Raw genomic sequence first — 19,940 nt, 5'->3', positions numbered from 1 at the left:
GAAGATAACAGGAGGGAAGCCTTAGGCCCTTCATCATTTTTAAAAAGCCTTATGAATAAGGCTTTGGCTATGTTAAAGTAGAACATCATTTGAAATGCTGAGGGACATTGGCTAAACAGATTTGGAGAAAAAGAGAAAATATGGACAGACTGAACATATGAAAATGCGAGAAGGTAGGAGTTAGATTCAGTGAAGAAAGAACCATCTATTGTGAAGAAAAGGGATTGCAAAAATGGATCCGTGGGAATTTCTTTTCCCTGAATGTATGTATGCATACATACCTACAAATCTTTCAGCTTTATCCTTTCCCTTTCCCTGATAAGAAAAACAGAGAAAAGGAATAGGGAATGTTAAACCAAAGAAATTTAAGCATGAGATCAGAAAATGCAAAGGAACCTCAGCTAAATCTTATTTATACCCAACATTTTATTGTACCTCTCCAGAGCTTTTTATTCTTGCAAAAACATATGTGATTCCTCCATATCCATATAATGCTTCATACATCACCTTTGGCTCTTTAAACTTTACATCTCTTGCTTTTTAAGGAATTCATCATCTTACTAAGACTTGCTTGTCTTCTTCCTCTCAACCCATTTACTTTTCTTTAACACATTTGTTTTGTGATTCAGTTCTCACTGATTCCCTTTATATGAATAAACCACCCAAATATGCTCCTTTTGTACTGCTCACTGTATGTAATCCATATTCATTCAGTACCCTTTAATCTGCTCCTTCTGATTCATCATCTACGACATGCCTAATTCTCACTTCTACATAACAAAATGAGAAATACATTCTTATATGTAGCCCTTTTCTGAAGTATCCATTCCTCATGGCAGACCCCATTCCACCTACCACTTTTCTATTAGTATTTGTATATTTGAAAAGTTCTGCATCCATTTCCCTATTTTTAGTAAGCATTCTACTGACGTATATTCTGCTTTTATCTCTTTATGTACAAGCTGCACTTGTTCATTCCGTTTCCCTATCAAGTACTTGGTTTTTGATATATTAGTTTTCAGATCCATACTCTTACTGCAGCATTCACTAACAGGCACTGAAAATCATTCAGGTTCTTACCCAGCAACAATAATTCTCTACATACAAAGTCACACACAGATCCATGTCCCTAACAAATGACCTCAGTAACATTATCACAAACCTTCAGTTGCTCCATACGCAAATATTCATGTTAGCATTTCTCCTGCTATACCATCCATTCATGTAGCCTTAGCCATTTTTAATATTCTCACATTATGTATGATTTCCTTGTCATCAATTTTTCCTTGACCACTAACAGTTGTAGCATTCATTTTTATACAAATCTCTAATACTGTGTCCCCTCATTTCATCCAGGTAATCCCATCATTGCTATGTTATATTTCTTCCTCTCTTTTAATTTTGACTGTTTCTCAACCCCCTCAACAATGTTCTTTGAAATTTCCCCCCATATATGCATTATATAATTGTAGTATTAGTATTGTAGTATTGTAGTATTAAGAGAAAAGCCATGTACTTCTTCACTGCATGTGTATGCATTTCCACATCCCCTTCTTACTCACCTTTATTATAACTCCATAGTCCAAAAAATCCTTTGAACAAGGTAAGGGACTCCATGCAAGGGTTGGATCATGCCAAACATCTAGTACACTTGCAGTAAGAATTCATATGCATCAAGGTATGTATGAATTTATTTCATTGTCTAATAAACATAAACCAGCTAAATGAATTTTGAGGAACACACACAAACACAAACCATATTCTGGAGAAAAATATTGCAGTAATGCATTCATTATTTATTTGGAGACATATATTGATTCCTAGTTGTGGATTGTATATGTATAAAAATATCTTACCTGTGTGCAAAATGGAATCTTCCACTATTTAGCAAGCCTTTGTTGAATGAGTCATCCTGGCTGCATCTTATTGGTTCACATAGTTAGCATCCAAGGAATTATTGCCTGGTAGAGCTTGCCAGGCCTTGCTTCATTCACAGAAATGCTGGTATGCTACCCAGCTCTTTCATTCACATATACAGAAATCCATTCATATTTTCCAGGTTTTTTTAATCTACTTTTCATGAAGGGAATAATTTCTGAATGACAGAGGTTGCGGCTTATTGCAGAACACAAGATCAGAAACGATCCATACCATGTATATTTGCTGTTGCTAGGGTAGCAGGAGAAAAGGAAAAAAAAAATGAATGCAGTGTGGAAGCTGTAGCAGGTTTGCAGTGTGATGAAAGGCTATTCTGCAGATCACTAGAAATTTGCTTTTTACAATGAATGGGACATTTTCATTCATCACTGCTGGGATCAGAGGTGCTACCTTCATTTATGTATCATCAGTTTGTCTCATTAAATACCTGCATTGAAAGATGCTATTGTGTGACTGCTTTTTCTATCATTCAGCCTTTACTGTGAGAAAATTGTCATATGTTCTCTGGATAATATATTAAGTTGTGTGCTGCCATTCTCTTTTCTGTTTTTTGTTTAAGTTGGAGTAGGATTATTTTGAAATTTGCCTTTTTCAGTATAATTATTTGAAATAATAGTTTCAAATATAAGTACATTAATTTAATGAAAAATTAACAAGATTAGTTTCCATAATAATGTTACATTTTGAATGATTACAATAAATATATTACACACATTTTAAAGGTTGGTGTGTTGCTTATCTCTTCATATTAATAATTTATACTCCTTTTATTATTATTGATGAAAATCAAAGTGCTTATTAATTGATTAATTTTCAGTTTGGAAAGGAGGCATTACTTTTTTGTCTTAAATATTTTTCAGTTGTCCTGAAATATTAGATTAAAGTAAATGTGCATGTGTGTGTGTTTATACAAATTACTTAAGCCATATGTTTTTCATATTGTACAGCACAACATTTAATATAAAACTGCTGGCATTAAAAGAATCAGAACATTGGGGTTTTGAAAGAAAGACTGCACTTTTGCAGATTATGGTGACAAACATATGCCTATTATAATAGATAGTGAGCTTTTCTGGAAGAGAGAAAGAGAGATTCTGTACTGTATAGAATTTGTAGCATTGCTTTCTGTTCTGGATAGTTGCACACTGGGCATATTTTATAAAGTCATTGGAATAGGCTAGTACTTTACATAGGGAAGAAAGTTAATGCAATTGCTTTGAGCCATTGTAGACATCCACCTAGAAGGAAGGAAGGAAGGAAGGAAGGAAGGAAGGAAGGAAGGCAGGCTAAATATCTGTTCCAAATAGGGAAAGGAAATGTGAGAATTGATTGGAGGTAGTGTGCTGTAAGTGGGTGGATTTTTTTTCCTTACAGGAAGTGCTTTGCAGCATTCACTGAGCCTTTTGTTGAAAAGGGTCCTTCTCATTTGTGTGAGTCATGCTTTTGCTGTGAGAGACTTGGCAGCTCTGAGCTGGACTGGGATCTTTCTGTTGCACAGAAAATTACCGCTTTGCCTAGCCTTACCATGGAACCTTAAGCAAAATTCCTTTCATTTTTTCTTTAAAAAAAAATCCACAAGCTCCTCCCCATGGCCACATTTTCACTGACCATCTTTGATATTCTGAATCATCTGCTATGTTAGTAGAGGAGTTTCCTGTTTGCCGGAACGTACACAAGATTCCAGATAGAAGGGCATGCTTCAGCGTTCCAAGTATAACCGCTTCAGGAATGATTCAGTGACATCAGTGGATGATACTGTCCATAACTGGTCCATCAACAGCAAGTTCTCAACAGATACCATTTCAGCATCTTCACCATATCTGGCCTCACCTGAGAACCTCCAGAAGGAGCATGGTGGACACATCACCCTTTCCACTCTTGTGCCTAAAGCGTCCCACTTAAAACTCTCCTCCACAGGCAGCCTTTGGGGCATCAAGAACCTCTCCTCTGCAGTGAAAGAGCTGGCTGTCTCCAAGTTTCAGGGTAGCTCAGCAGCAGAGACTTCAGACAACACATGTAGCCTTGCTATTGCCACCCTGTCTTCTCAGCAGGACAAGAACAAGATGAGTACCAGGAAAAAAACATGGTCAGAGGAAATGTACCTGGGAGGTGAGGACTGGAATCAATGTGGCAGCACTGCCAACAAAGTACCCCAAGGATGGCTGCATTCAAATGAGAAGATCCTAGGACCTGGAGTGATGTACATTGTGAAGGTTGGTCTTCTTTCTTTCCATGATCTATTTTCTTTGTATCTGTTTAATAAATTGGGGTGGGGATGGGGAATCTAGACACCAGCCAAATAGGCTGGAGGATTTTTAATACTCACATTTCGTTTCTGGAAGTCTGATGAAGACTGTTAAGTGCAAAAGACTTTATTGTGAAAAACCGATGTTAATTTGCTTTAATTAAATGAGCATTCAAGCTGACTCGTTGGCAGTTTAAATGATTTAAAGCAGTGGGAAAGAGCACTTCTAAAATTAAAAGGATTATATATCCAGTTCTTCAGAGCACTGCATGTATTTGTATACATTCATTAGTATTGTCTCTAGAGAATCTGTAATAGGTGAGGTAAGAGTAACATCTTTCCATATGATAATTCTGAGTTCAAACATCAAACATCTCAATTGGAATGTGTGTGTGTGTGTGTGTACAAATATACACGAAACTCTTTTATTTGCATGTCAAGACTAGAAGAGCAACAGCTTGTAGAATCTGTCTTATTTGCAAACAGAAATACTCTTTCTTGAAGTGGTGCATTCAAAATGCAGTCTTGTTTTACATAACAGTCTTTAACAGGACATTTTTTCCCCTTTCTGTTCCCTTATACTTGAAGAGTAGGACAAAAAATCCTTATGCATTTCTAGGTCAGTTTTTCTATTCAATGTACAGTAATTAAGGTCTCATCGGACCAAGTGAAGTCTAAGACTCAAAGGCAAAATTAATGAATTATTTTGTGACTGTATGCCGATAGTTACTTGGTTCTAAAATGGCACTGCTGAGAATGAACATTTATTGTAACAGAGCAAATTTTCACAAAAATAATTTGATGTTTTGTAAGATTAAGCAAAAGCATTGCATTTATATTTTATTTATTGAAAATAGGAATGATTATTTAAAGGGAAAAATTATGATGTACCGTATAGTGCAACAGAGTGCAGACATTCAATTTCTCATTGCTTAAGATTCCACAGTGACTATAATTTTATTTCAGTTATATTCTTAATTATCTGTTTTAAAACTTTGCTTTTACAAAAATAGGAAAATGTTAGTGCTTATAATTCGTAATTGTAATTATAGCTAGATTACTTAAGAACCATATTTAATGACCAATTGATCATGGCATGTAAAGCAAAATATGCTTCTCATTGCTATTTTTCAGATTATAGTACTCATTACTGGATAATGAAAAAAATATATTACAAAATCAGATTTTAGAATAGCTATTCTGTATCATTTGCTTACATATTCTGATAAAGAAGCATCAGTTGCAAATTTCAACTGACTTTAAAAACTTGACAGATGAGGAATTATTGTTAGTGGATAATATGCTTGATAGAAATATTTTCATTTTAATTATTTATTATTAAAAGCTTCTCTTAAGCATCCATGCTGATTTTGGTGGATAGGTAAATAGAAAACAAAGTGTATTCATGATCTCAGTATATAATTCTAGTTTGGCAAAAAGATTATCACTCCATTGGACATTGTTTTTCGCTACCTGCTTATGAATTGACTTGGAATAAATTGGAAGGTAGACCAGTATTATTCCGTGTTGTCAATGTTTAATGTTGTATTTAAAAGTGAACTGATATTTCTATTTTATTGAGTTTTGTTTGTCTTGTATTTTTTTTCTTTTTTAGATTCCTTTCCCCTCATTTATTCTTTTTAATTATTAAAGCATTTAAAAAAAGAAGTTATTGATATTGAGAATAATGAATTGTAATTCCATATATTTCAGATAGTTGGCTACGTAGTGTTTTTTTCACTTGCTTCCAGACTTCACTGATAATTGTTTTAATAATATTTTATTGTTTGGAATTTTTAATGTTTCGGTTAGTCCCCCTGGTATATGTAAGACATTACATGAATACACAGAATTAAAAAATAATACCACAAAGATATTAGTTTTCGTCCAAAAAGAAAGTGAGGAAAAAAGAAACAGAAATTTATCTTATGTGTGAAAAATTTCACTAACAGCTGAAAAATCCTCTTTCTTATCCCCTTATTGTTGATGATGATAATGGTAAACACATTTCAATAGTCTTATGCTGTAACTCAGGAATAGATTTCACCTTCTGATGATAATATAATATGTTTATAACAATAACATTAGGAACAAAAAAAATTGTTCCTAAAAAAATTTAACCAAAATATCAACATCTTTCTCTAAAGATGGTTAACTGGAACATTTGGTGGAATTATCCAATGATCCGACAGTTCTGAACATTTGTTGTTAGGGAATCTGATCTGTTCATCCTCTATCCCTGTAAAACACGAACAATATTTTTTAATATTGCTTGAGGGAGAAAAATAAGGTTTTTATCAACTTATGTTGGTGATAGGATGGATGGCAGTAGTTCATAAATGGAAGAAAATGAGTATTCCAAATTTAGACTTTTAGTACACCAAACTATTATAAACAGTCATAATGGAAAAACTCCAGGATACAAGACATTAATCCAGAACATTCAGAACCCATTAGGAGATATTTATCTTCAGCAATGTTGAAGATACAGTGGGACAAACATGAATGATAATTTGAGGGGGGGAAAGATTTAATGAGAAAATCATGAATCAGTAATACATTCAGCAAAGATATATTGCCCAAGTAATACTGTAGTTAATTATCTAAACTTTTTGTGTATTTTTATTCTAACTAATAGAATAAAATAATTGCTAACTATTAGTGAAGTAGTTTAAAATTTGCATAATCTATACTATTATACACAATAAATATATAAATGCAACTCATTTTTTAGCATTTTGATATCTTAGAAGTTCAGTATTTTAGTAACCTTCATTTTAATAACTCACATTATTAATTCTCTAACAACAAATTTAACTTTTAACTACTTATGATTTTGTCTTGTATTTTAATAACAACTTGCTTTCATACTCTGTATTCTAATTTAGTTTGATCTGTCTTAATTTAAAGGATCTAATTAGAAATTTCCTTTTGCAATTTTCTTTCTCTCTGTATCTTGTATAAAACTAGGTTTATATTGTATACATGAAGCCAAGCAGAGCTATATATAATTTTAGAAGTGATTATTTTTGGTCATATTAGCAATCTTGTGAATTTCAGCAAAAATGTGGCAATAGGGCAAGTTCAGATTATGAGAACTGAAATAACATTCAAATATTCAGAAATTGGAAAATTAATTTTCACATCGATGGCATGATTTCAATCAAGGTGACACACCATTGACAATCACATAAGATTAGAAGTTCAATAAAACACTAATCCAAAATGTAAAATTTGGGGGAAATTCAATGTGAGTTAATATCTGTGTCAGAAACTTTGAGAAAATTACATCAAAAACTTTCTTTGCATCTAAAGAAATAAGTGCAGGATTTTGCATTAATTAACTATTTAACATAATCAGAACCTTTTATGACAGGAAAGAAATCCAACCTAAGTGGTTGTGCAATATTAGGAAGAAAACAGGCAGAAATCTGTGAGACAAGGTAGATGATAAAACCTTAATATCTACGCTTAAAGAAACAGCAGCTTAACTGGAACTAAGACTTGAGAATCTATATGTGTGTGTATGTGTGCATATACATAGTTAAAACTGAGAAATAGGAGGATGTTTGCAAAACTTTTGATTTACATCACCTATTAAATGGGGGGGTTGGGGTGCGGTTGTCATAAAATTAGCTGGGAAATCACCAAGATACCAGATTTCTACAAAATAATATATTTATAGTTATATTCACAATTTTTTTTAGTCCTGCAATACTCTCATTATCTATTGATGAAAAATTGTAACTGTTCAGTTTGAAGTAAAATTTTAAAAACTGTTGAATAATTGGTTTAGAACCTATATACATTTCCCAAGTATACAATGGTACAGATGCAATTACTGAATTTGTTTAAGTCTAAAGCCAGCAGCTTCCTAGATTTTTCTTTCCTTCCCCAGCATTTATGCCTGCTGCAATGTAATAAAAAATCTGATTTGGCAATATACCACTTGTTAAATTTATATTGAATAGAAGCCAGTGGTCTATATAAATTCTAATAAATGCTTCTGTTGCATCCCACCGTAAAGCAATTAAATTAAAAGGGAAAATGTGTAGCCATCTTTCTTTTTTTATTTGATTAATACTTCTTTATCATTCAACAAATACATGTACGAAGACTAGTTCAAAAATGTATATAATTTATTGCCAGATGTGTCTTTTAATTCCACAGGAAAATTTAGCATCTGTATGAGTTGCCAACTTAAATTAGCTAAAGAAAAACATTTTCTTTGTGCAGAAGAAAAGTACATTCATGTTGGTAAGGATTATCACCTGTCAGATATGCACCAGGTTAATTTGTATGTATTATAAATCCTGAAATATAATTTGTGTTTTGGCAGTTGTGATCTAATTAGGGTTCTAGAACATGTTAGGCTCCTTTCTATTAAATGCCACTAAAAGAAGGTGAGGATAATAAATAAATTTAATAAATACATGGACATTGCTTTAAAATATATAGTACAATAACTCCCAGGATGTATTGGAGACTCAAAATGCTAGCATTCAGACATTCAGAATTCTTAGTGCAATATGGGGCATCAGTTCACATGATGGATGGAAACAATGCCTTCAAGGTAATCCCTTTTCAATTCTGTAATACCTAACCATTTGGAACTACGAGCATAATCTAACCTCATGGATCTGTGGCTGAAGACAGCTAAGATCTCTATTGTTGTTTAAACTGTTGTGAGTTTGCATTGATTTATTGGTTTAAATTAAAAAATAAAATAAAAATGCAGGTGGTGCATCTTCTACCCATTGTCCACAACCCATGTCTGTTGTAAAATAATACGTTGGCATCGGAAGCAGCTTCAAACAGCCTAAAGTTAACTATATTGCTCTTAGATCAAGCTGAACTGAAGTGAAATATCTCTCAATGGTTTTCTCTGATAAAGATAAATATATTTTGAAAACTGATATATTAATTTCCATTGCTAGAAATACTTACATGAATATCATATAGTTTAGGAAATTGCACCAGCTCTTAGCATATTTATTGGAAAGGATGACTATGCCTCTCCAATTAATAAATATTTAAAAGGGGATGGTGAAAGTACATTTTGTTTTGTTTTGTTTCCATTTTTGCACCAGAAAAATCTATTCTACTTATGGCAAGTTCTAATTTCAATTAGCTGCTTATTATTATTCAGAAATACCATGAAATTATGTTGGCCAAGATATTTTGTTGTCTGAAATAAAAAAGGAAATGAAAGATTCCAACTTTCTTACACTAACACCAACGAATCCAGGTGAGTAATATCTAAGGCTATATAGTTTGTTTGCAACTCCAATTAGCACATCTTCCGATTTATAAAAATATAACTAGATCACATTAAAAATAACCATACTTTCAAAGCCAGCCATCTGATTCTTTCAGCAATTTTTGCTGGATATCGGTGACTATGGGGAGAGGAACCTTTCTTGCTGTTAGCTTCCTTATTACTAAATTACACAAGACAAACCAACCTTTTGTTAACATATATACAGCTAACATACTTTTGCGTTATCTCGGAGCTTTTAGATTTAGATTCTATTGTTCAAGATGACCCATAAATTAAAAAAAGCAAATATTAGTCTTTGTTCAAAAGCGCTTTTTATTTTTGATTTATTTGCTGTGAAATTGCAAGAACTTTGTAAAGTGCAAAGCTCCATTTTACAGCCACAGACACTGATCAGGAAATTAGCCACAAACAATTTAAAACAATTTAAAAATGTTCATAAAATAATATGTTCTGATTCATTTATACAGTGGAATTCTAAAAAGCATTATGGCTTCTATGCACAGCATATAAAATAAACATGTTTCTCGGTGTTTTGGCATGGAAAGTTGATGTTTATGTTTGAGACAAGTGAAAAAAAGTATTTTTGTGGAGATTTTGAAGTTATCTTTTAAGAAATATCCTTCATGGAGGAGAAGGAAAGAGATAGATTGTCAATGCAAAATTGAAAATATGGGGAGATGAGAGGGAAGTAGAGAGTGGAGAGGAGAAGGAGAGAGGGAAGGAGAGGGAAGCGGAGGGGAGAAGGGAAGGCAGAGAAGGAGAAGGAAAGAGATTGTTGATATATAATTGAAAACATAATGTATTATAAAGGAAAATGCATAATAAAAATATTTTTTTAAAAAAGAAATATCCTTCATGGATGAAATGAATTCTGGATTAATCATTTTATCCCTGGTAAACTAATTCAAAGCTTCAAAAGTTTTTTCTTTTCTAGAAAGGCTTTGAGGCATAGGCATCAGGTCTTAAACATTGCGATACTAAAATGGTGAAACATATTGTGACATTGCAGTAAAAATTCCACCTGTTTCTACTTTTGTTATGATATCACATGCAAGTAATAAGGTCTGGAGTGCATGTCACAACCTTACAGAAGCTTTTTAATAGTTCTCTTTTGCTCAGACCTTCTTAGTTATTTTGTGCAAAGCTACCTAGTGAATCTATGACTCAGTGGAAATTTGAAGTGTTATCTTCTGGACCTTAAATTAGAGTTACAATTAGCAGTGATCTGAAAGTGATCCAATTAGCTAAAAGCAATGTTTGAAAGGAACAAAATTCTGACACAAGCTGGCTTTCTTTCTTAGTTTAAAATGGCTTCCTATTCAGCAAAGGAATAGCATTCTCTCAGTAAAGGACTAGCACTCAATATTTAAGGTTCACTCCAGGAGAAGCTCGATCATGTCTTAGAAACACCAATGGAAGACTGTGGCCTGTTTTAACCAGAAGGATTTACACCCATTGTGGCTTAAATTGTCAAATAATAATAATAGGGCAAACCCAAGTTCTTGACTTCACCAACAACGGAAGGCATGTCAATGATTGACATTATGCTATATGCAGAGGGAAAATGCGACTTGAAAACTGGAACAGCTGAAGATGATTTTAACATACCTAAGCTTTGGGCTGAGGTGAGGTAAAGTCAGCTTCACAAAGACAATTACTGGTATATGTTTATGCTGCAGATAACGGAATGTGAATATGGGCCCCAGGTTCATATCGCTTTCTGATACTTGGCTGATTCTGAGTGGCATTTGAGTCCGTGGATACAAAGTAGTTAGGGCTTGCCAATAACTTGCCTCTTCCTTACCATGGTGGAGTTTGCCTGATGTTGGTTATCTTAGAATGCCAAGAAGTACATCAAGAAGAAGGATAAACAATCCAGCTGCTACAGAAACATTTGGGAGTTTTGATATTGCATCACCACGGAAACTACTGTGACTGATCCCTGTATTCATTAATGACAGAACCATGATCTGACAATCTAATGTAATAAAAAGGGCTATAGGAAATTATTAAAAATATTATGATAACAATTACTTTATACAAAAATATTTTAATTATGGCCAAAAACATAAATAACAGCATGCAATATAATTAGAAAAAATATTGGCATAGGGCAAAGTACTTTAATTTGAAAGCTGCTCTAAAATTAGTTTTCAACCAACTTCATAAATAAAGCATAGTATGACTCTTTCTTGGTCTATGAGGAATCTCTGAGCAATAAATTAAAAATTTGATTAGTTCAAGGAGGATTTATGGAATCATCTTCTTCCTGGACTGTACTCGGTATCATTTCTTACTAAAGTATATTTGCTTTCCATAGTTTTTATCTGGAAATAAAAGCATATTCACTACATACAGTAATGAGAAGCATGTATTAGAAATATTATTGTGAGTTCACATTTAGTAAAATTCTGTGTCTATGCAAATGGTATTAAGGATCAAGAAATCCTAGCAGCTTTGTCTTTATTTTCAGAATACACTGGCTAGAGATAGGGACATTCCCACTTCTGTGACACTAAAAGTTGATCAGGGCAGTATTTTTATTGCTACTTGGCTATTTACAAAAATCTTGCCAGACCAGCTGCACTCATTACAAAACAACTAGATAAACATTCCAAGGTTTGGAAAGGGCGTCTATTTTCTATCGCTTCCTCCCCTTCCTTGATTCCAGACTAGCCAGTCTCATAACTCTTCCCTCCAACTTCAACGGCAGATTTCACAACAGATTTGCAACAATAATGAAGACAACTGAGATAGCGATAGTGTCAAATGATTGTTATTTTCTAATGAGGAAAATAGCCCCAAATACCAGTGACACTGTACAACATATCAGTAGTCCTCAACGTATGACTATTCATTTTACGACTATTTGAAGTTATGACGGTGTTGAAAAAGGTGACTTGTAAGTGGTCCTTGCACTTATGAGCACCAGAGTCCTTGTAGTCACATGATTGTGGTTCATGCATTTGGCAACCAGCATGTACTTACAATAGTTGCAATGTCCCAGGCTCACATGATCACCATACACCTCTTTCCCTGAGGGTTTCTGACAAACAAAGTCAATATGAGAATGCCAGATTAATGAGTACAGCAAAAAAAAAAGATAATAAAGTAGATTCAGTGATCAAAAGGCTTAACAAAGGAAGTTCCAGTCATAATTGTGGCTACAATTCAAGGACCACCTGTAATATAAAATTAATAATGATAAGAACATGCTGATCTAAGATCAAGTAACTTAAAGACTTAGGAGGAAAAGAGATCAACTTTAATTGGTCTTATGTTGCTACTCATCCAAATGTTATCATATTATCCAAATTATTATATTTTATGCTACTCTTCCCATAGGATCTTGGGTTAGTATAGATTATTCTCAGCTCTTTTAATAACTCTGTAAAAGCTTGTGTGCACATTTTAGTAAATAAAGTTTTTTTTAATATAGTCTGGTAACCAAAGGCCAAAGCATCTGGGTTGGGTAAGAGTTAAAAAAGTCAAAACGACAATTGTGCCTACACAGGCAAAGTGCATGGTGAGACTTTTTTTTTTACTTCTTCCTGTGAATACCCCTTGAAAAGGCAGAGGAGGTATAATATCACATCAGAGGAAGTAGCCTTCTCCCCCACGTTGTCATTTTTAGCTTAATTTTATTCTGGGTTTTAGAAAATCCAGCTGTGAACCTGATTTGCATAACTACTACTGTATTTGCCTCAGTTTTCTATTATTACAGTACTTTCCCAGATGGGTAAGAGCTATTGTATATTTTCAATAATGTAATTAGTTCCTTCTGCTTATTTTATCTATTTTTTAATATATTAAAATTTAAAATTTCTATGTAATTCCTTTGTTTAAGTAATTTAATTTTGAGGCTTCCCCGAGCTTGTGGGTTGGTTTCCAAAAGTTTCATTATGAGACTAGGTAACATCTTCAGCAGAGTTTAGGGGATGTCAGTGTCAGTGTTCTTCAGTTTATGAGGGCTTCATGTGAACAATAGAGCTTCTGATGGGTCAGTTATGGATGTGTCAAGTGAGGGCCTTGTAATGGATCTTGTGATGGGCCAAGTGTGATTAGAATTTTTATCTATTTATATTGTAGTTTTGAATTGAAAATCTAAGAATAGTAAAATACAATCATGCAGAGTTCTGTTATCTTAAAAATAAATTTCAATCAAATATGACAGACTATCTATAGAGACAGTGCATTGATGCTTCACACATAAAAATACCTGAAACAAAACATATCCTTAACCCTTATTCATATACAATTAATAGCCTGAATTTTTTTTATGAAGCCAATTGTGTTTTATGACATTACAATACACATAATCAGTTCAACATGAATAACTGTTGGCAAATTTTCAAAGACGAGGTTATTTTTCCTGGCTAAAAATATTATGTGGAAGTAGTGAGACAGATTGCATTCAGACAGGCATGAATTCAAATGTGCCTATATAAGAATTGTCTAATTTTGCAAGCTTATTTTTAGACTATTGGCTGACTGGCAAACTACCAAACTTAGGGGAGGGGTTCAGTGCTAGCATTAGAGAGCAGCTATAAAAATGCTATTTTCATGATTAAAAAATGCAACAATAGTGTCTATATATCGTATTTTGTTCAGGCTCCTATCTCATATTTGGGGATATGGCGAATATCTTATACAATTTAGTACCTGCTCTTTAAAGTTTTCTCCCCATCCCAGTCATCATTTTTGCAGAATTCTGCATAAACATTTTCATTTCTTCAGCAAGACAATTTTAATTATTTTATACATATATACACTTTCTTATGGCATTTATTAATAGCCAAGTTCATAAGTATCAACATTCATTTGAGTTTGCTTCCTTAAAATTTCAGGATTCCACCAATAATCCAAAATTTCAGATTATTTGTGAATGTTACAGAGAAATGTCTATATTTCTAATTGATTTACATAATATGCTGAACATCTCAGGTAAATTTATTTACCACCTAGGCAAGTTGAAATCATAAATGCCATAAAAAGTGTGTTTGTGTAGATGTGTGACTCTATACACCTTTGTCTGTATCAGTTTAAAGCCTCAGTCAAGTTGAAAGTAAATGAGAAGGACTGGGTTTTGGAATAGTCCCTTTTCCTTAGCCCACAGAAGAAAATAATGGCAAACTTAAGCTATACAGGTCTGTCTACAGATAACAGCCTGCGTTGTATGTTCATCTCTACTATGGGGAAAGATTGGTCAGGTTAGCCATTAAATTGCACAGATTCCAGACAGAAAGGAAAGAAGTCTGAACTGAGAGAGGAAGGAAGAGATAAATGCCCCCCAAATTTCAGCGTAATCCACAGAAGTTCCATTAGAAAAAAACATACAAAGCAAGCTTTTTTGATAAAGAAAGAAGACAAAAGTCCTGAGTCCCTCTGCCAATTATGTCTGCATCTATTGCCCGCAATAGTCAATAGATTTATTGGTGCAGAAAACTGGTGCCTGCAAAGTTGAATTCCACCCATTATCCTTCTACATTCAGCATCCCAGCAACTGGTCCAAAGTTGTTTACTGACTGAAATACCTGGACCAGGGAAAAGATTTTGTGGCCAGGAAATTTACAGCTGCCTTCTATTTCTTTTCTAGCAGACACAGGAGAGATTGGCTAGACCTTATTATGATCAAGTTAGTCTAATTTAAATATATCTACACAGCTGCAGAATTGTCAATAGCCAGTTAGCCTTTTTTTTTCCCCCTGTCAAACTTAAATTCTCGTGCAGATGTGTTGGTGTGCAAACACTTATGAAAAGAACCTGAAACAGTCTGCATGGCCTCTGATGCCTTTCACAATTTGAGGGTCATGCATGCAGCACAGGATATATTTTCCCACAGCAAACACAAATGATATTGTGTATGCAAATTTTCTAACTCATTCTATTCTTGCACAATTCGTATGTGTAGCATCAAATTAAATTAGAAGCATAAGGGACTTTCTGCAGCATTTACTAATTATGCAACCTAGACTAATAATAGTATGCTTAAAAATGTGCACGCATGCTAGTGAAAGGGCCTTCTGTGTGGCTTCTAACCTAATAGAAGAAAAGAAAAGGGAGGGCTCCAATTTTTAAAAAAAGGATTATTGCTGCTGTATATGTAAGTGAAAAAAAGGATAAGAATAAGAAAGGGAATGTTGGGATTTATTTTACTATACATGCTTAGCAAGCCATTTTGATGGACTATTTGTTGGAGAAGAGATAAATAAAATAACAACCTCCATCTATCAAAATATGAGTATGGATTATGCTATACAAAGTTTATTTTAGTTATATTTATATGCACTTTTTCCCCTCTTTGTAGTATTTGGGCTGTATAGAGGTCTTGCGGTCCATGAAATCTCTGGATTTTAATACAAGAACACAAATAACAAGGTAAGATAATATATTCTACGTAGATTCCCATCACCGTATTTTGAATAAGGAAATAAGGAACAATTAATAAATAAGGAACAATTAATTTACTTGAAGGAGACAAATACAAGCAGTAGTGCAGAGTGCCTGTTACTGATGATGATAATTATATATAAGACTGTACCAGTGGTGGGATTCAAAAACCAGTTTGGTGGGCGTGGCTTGGTGGGCGCGCTTTGCTTGCATGCACACACTTTGCATGCACGTGCACACCAAACACACACTTTGCCCAGGCGCAGAGGCATTCCAACTCACCTCCTGCAAGCCTGCACTTGTCCAATCGCTTCAGCAGCTGCCCTGCAGCACTCTTCTGTGTCGCGCAAAGCAACTGCTCTTCAAATGCAGAAGGTAAAGGTAAGTGTGGGAACCCAGGTGGGCGGGTGGGCCCAACAGCAGAGCGGCAGAGAGAACTAGTTCTGTCTCCGATGCTCATCGCCGCTACCAGCTTGGCAGAACCGGGCTGAACCGGTAGCATACCACCATTGGTTTGTACACATAACAAATGTTTTTTGAGTTCTGCTCTGCCTTAAAATACTGAAAATATAAAATTATTTATGGACTATTATAAAATAATAAAATTATTTATATCTATACTTATGCTTAGGTAATATATGCTATTCATATTTATAAATATATTTATATTATATATTTAATATATTTATATTAATATTTATAAATAGCATATAAATGATTAACATATTCTTGGACAGTGTCTTTGGGGACAATTTTTACTTTGGCTAGCAGGCAGTCCAGGTCTTTCTGATCAAGCACTTGCTCCCTCTATACACCACCTCTATGATCTCCAATTCAGTGACTTAGCAGCGGAACATCAGTGGTTGTGGGGTTTGTGGGAAGAAGATGGAGGATGAAGCAAGCCAGTTCATAGCACAAACCCATGCCCACTATATCTACCTCTTGTTTGGGATTATTTTGAACATGGGTTTTGCCCCAAGTGCCCTAAACTCATTTTTAAGAGTTACACAACGAAGCAACAGAGAAAGACAAAAAGGGAGAGGGAGATAATTTGTGTGTTCCCTTTATTGGGCCCGTCCACTGTCATTCTGACAGATGACTAAACCTTCAGATCTGAGTACACATAGTCCTCAGCTTACAACAACACATTTAGTGACCGTTCAAAGTTACAACGGCACTGAAAAGTGACATATGACCGTTCTTCACAGTTACAACCTTTGCAGCATCCCCATGATCATGTGATCAAAATTCAGATCCACAGCATCTGGTTCATATTTATGACCATTGCAGCATCCCAGGGTCATGTGATCCACTTTTGCAACCTTCCGACAAGCAATGTCAATGGGGAAGTTAGATTCACTTAACAACCAGATTACTAACTTATCAACTGCAAAGATTCACTTAACTGTGGTAGGAAAGGTCGTAAGGTCGAGAGCTGTTTTAGTCTATGTGGCAAAAAAACCAGGAGCCTGGTGACACCCCCTTTTCTGAGTAACAAATTTATTAACAGCAATAAGCTTTTGTGAAATGCAGCTTGGTTTTATTTGAGCTCCTAAGTTGGAAACGTCTGCTTTATGTATGAAATTTCAAATAAGTAACATAATATGTCAAGTTAAGATTCTAAGCTTGTTTTATTTGTCTCGGTTTTGTTGTGTGAAATGTTTCTTAAGGCAGGAAATATTGTTACTGCTATATTGCTTGAGTCTAATCTTTAAAACTTGCTGCTGTAAAATTTGGATCAATGTTTTCAATGTAAATACATTTATACTGTTTCTCAGAACACTTTTTCAATATAGCTTCTGTATAGTTTCAAAGGTGTGATTGATTCTATAAATCCACAAGAGTATATATATTTCAAAGTGAGGATATGCTGTTATAAATCTGGAGGATATAATCATTTCTGTGGAAAAGCCTTGTCTCTGTCTCCTGGGGAAACAATAGGTTTCCTAAATAGTAAGGTGAAACTATGGTAATATTGAATAACAGATTGGGTTCATTGTGAATGTATATATTGAAAAGAACATAATGCTGCCCAAATAAATCAGTTTTAAGTATTATTTATTATGGTAGCTTATTAATAATGTCTGATTTAATATTTTGAGGGCAGTGTTAGGTTTGAGCCTGTATTAAAAATCATCACTATATCTGTATAAATAGCTAGACGCATGCCATGATATATAAGGGATGGATAAAGAAGGAGAGGAAGGAGGAGATATCTTACTTATGCATTGTTCTACCTTCTTTGCCCAATAGCCCTACTATTAATTGGTTGGAAATCTTTTTGTCCTGTCCTGTTGGAATCTGATTTGGAGGCGAGGCCGAGCAGCTGACAGGGAGTGGGAGTGTGGCTCCATTGGCTGTGGAAGAAACTGGGGGAGGGCAAAGGCCAGCTGGGCAGAGCAGTGAAGAGGTAGAGCAAGTGAGAGGGAATTTGGAGGAAGACCCAGGCCCACCCCCTCTTCATCCTAGGGAACGCAGGGAGGAACGGAGAAGGAAGCAACGTGAGTTGCGTGGCTTATGGGGGACGAAAGGGCCCTGATTCATTAGCTGCAGCTGGGAACACAGTGTTTTAAAAGGGAAGCTGCGCACAGCAAGTTGTTGGGAGAAAATTGTGAATTATCTGGTGTCATCGAGGCTTATCTGTGTCCCTGGCGTCTTCCCAACTGCGTGTGTTTTGCTGTGCTTTCAAGTCTGCAATTCCTTCTCCTGCCCTGTCAAGTTAATTACTGCAGCGTGGTTTGTTGGATTTTTAGTTACAGTTTGTATATACTTCATTTTCGGACTGAATTTCCTCCACTTAAAGACTATTCCTGGGAGAGTTTTTCTCCAGCCGAAGGTAACCTGGACGTTGGAGATAATAAAGGGACTGATTCTTCCTGCTTATTTGACGGTGTTGCCTTTGTGCCACGCCCCGGGTCATCACACCTTTTCTGGCCCAATAGTCAGTCTGATCAAGAAAGCAAGATATATCATAAACACCCATCCATGAAAAAATTGGATACTTCTTTTTGCCAACAGATGCTCTTCTGGGAATGCTTGTCAGCTGTGGAAATCAGGAAATAGAGGTTGATGCTTCTGGTCTTCCAATGAAGACAACACCAAGTTGGAGGAAGCTTGTCCATTGCTTCAAAGGGGTTAACAAATGCAAACCAGTATTTAACCCTATTTTTGCCATACTTTTTTAAAGCACATGATAATTTTGGTGTTTCCAGATAAGGATTTTATTGGGCAGTCATCCTGTTGCATTCAGGGAATGAATAAGATGCCATTTTCTTTCATTTATAACCCCCATCAGTTTTTCCCACTTTTTCTTTTGCAATTTTTTTAACAATAGTTTACTTCTGTTAGGCTAATCTGGATTTTTATCATCTAATTTCTTGCCATAGGCAGAAAGGACAAGAGATGCCAATCATTCATCTTGATTATCTGCTATTTTTCTATGCTAGGTATCAAGAAGTCATTCTGTTTCAGCTTTTCCTTTTCTTTCTTTCTTTCTTTCTTTCTTTCTTTCTTTCTTTCTTTCTTTCTTTCTTTCTTTCTTTCTTTCTTTCTTTCTTTCTTTCTTTCTTTCTTTCTTTCTTTCTTTCTTTCTTTCTCCTTGCAGTTCCAGTCCCAGCATAGGGAACAACTATCAGAGGAAAGAATGCTAGCAACTATTTTGCCGTGTCCTATGAAACAATAATTCTGCAGCTGCTGAAATGACCTATGACATCCCCATGGTCATGTGATTTACATTTGGATGCTTGACAACTGGTTCATATTTATGACGTTGCAGTGTCCTGGGGTCATGTAACCATCTTTTCCAGCCCTCTGACCAGCTAAATCAATGGGGAAGCCAGATTCACTTAACAACCATGTTACTAATTTAGCAACTGCAGTGGTTCACAGTTGTGACAAGAAAGGTCATAAAATCGGACAAATGTCTCACTTAGCAAAATAAATCCTGGACTCAATTGTGGTCGTAAATCGAGGATTACCAGTATCTGTAGAACATTACTGCCAATCCTTTATGGCTATGGAACTATGAAGGTTATTCAACGCAAAATTTTTATTTTACATTTCATTTTATATCAGTCATAGATCAGC

The 19,940-nt window shown here is 34.8% G+C and overlaps 1 protein-coding gene across 1 annotated transcript in view; it reads left to right on the top strand.

Moving 5' to 3' along the window:
- The first annotated feature begins 3,362 nt into the window (after positions 1-3,362).
- SHC3 (SHC adaptor protein 3) overlaps positions 3,363-19,940 on the top strand; it is a 36,187-nt gene continuing 19,609 nt past the window's right edge. Inside the window, exons 1-2 of the mRNA XM_026703932.2 lie at positions 3,363-4,151; positions 15,772-15,842. Of these exons, the coding sequence (XP_026559717.1) occupies positions 3,633-4,151; positions 15,772-15,842 (590 nt within the window). The 5' untranslated portion in view covers positions 3,363-3,632. The remainder of the gene's footprint in view (positions 4,152-15,771; positions 15,843-19,940) is intronic.

This window comes from Pseudonaja textilis, chromosome 2 (genome assembly GCF_049901715.1).
Source record: "Pseudonaja textilis isolate UNSWEBS1 chromosome 2, rPseTex1.2, whole genome shotgun sequence".
Lineage (NCBI taxonomy): Eukaryota > Metazoa > Chordata > Lepidosauria > Squamata > Elapidae > Pseudonaja > Pseudonaja textilis.
Note: the sequence above shows the minus strand (reverse complement) of the source record. Positions and strands in the feature narration are given on the sequence as shown.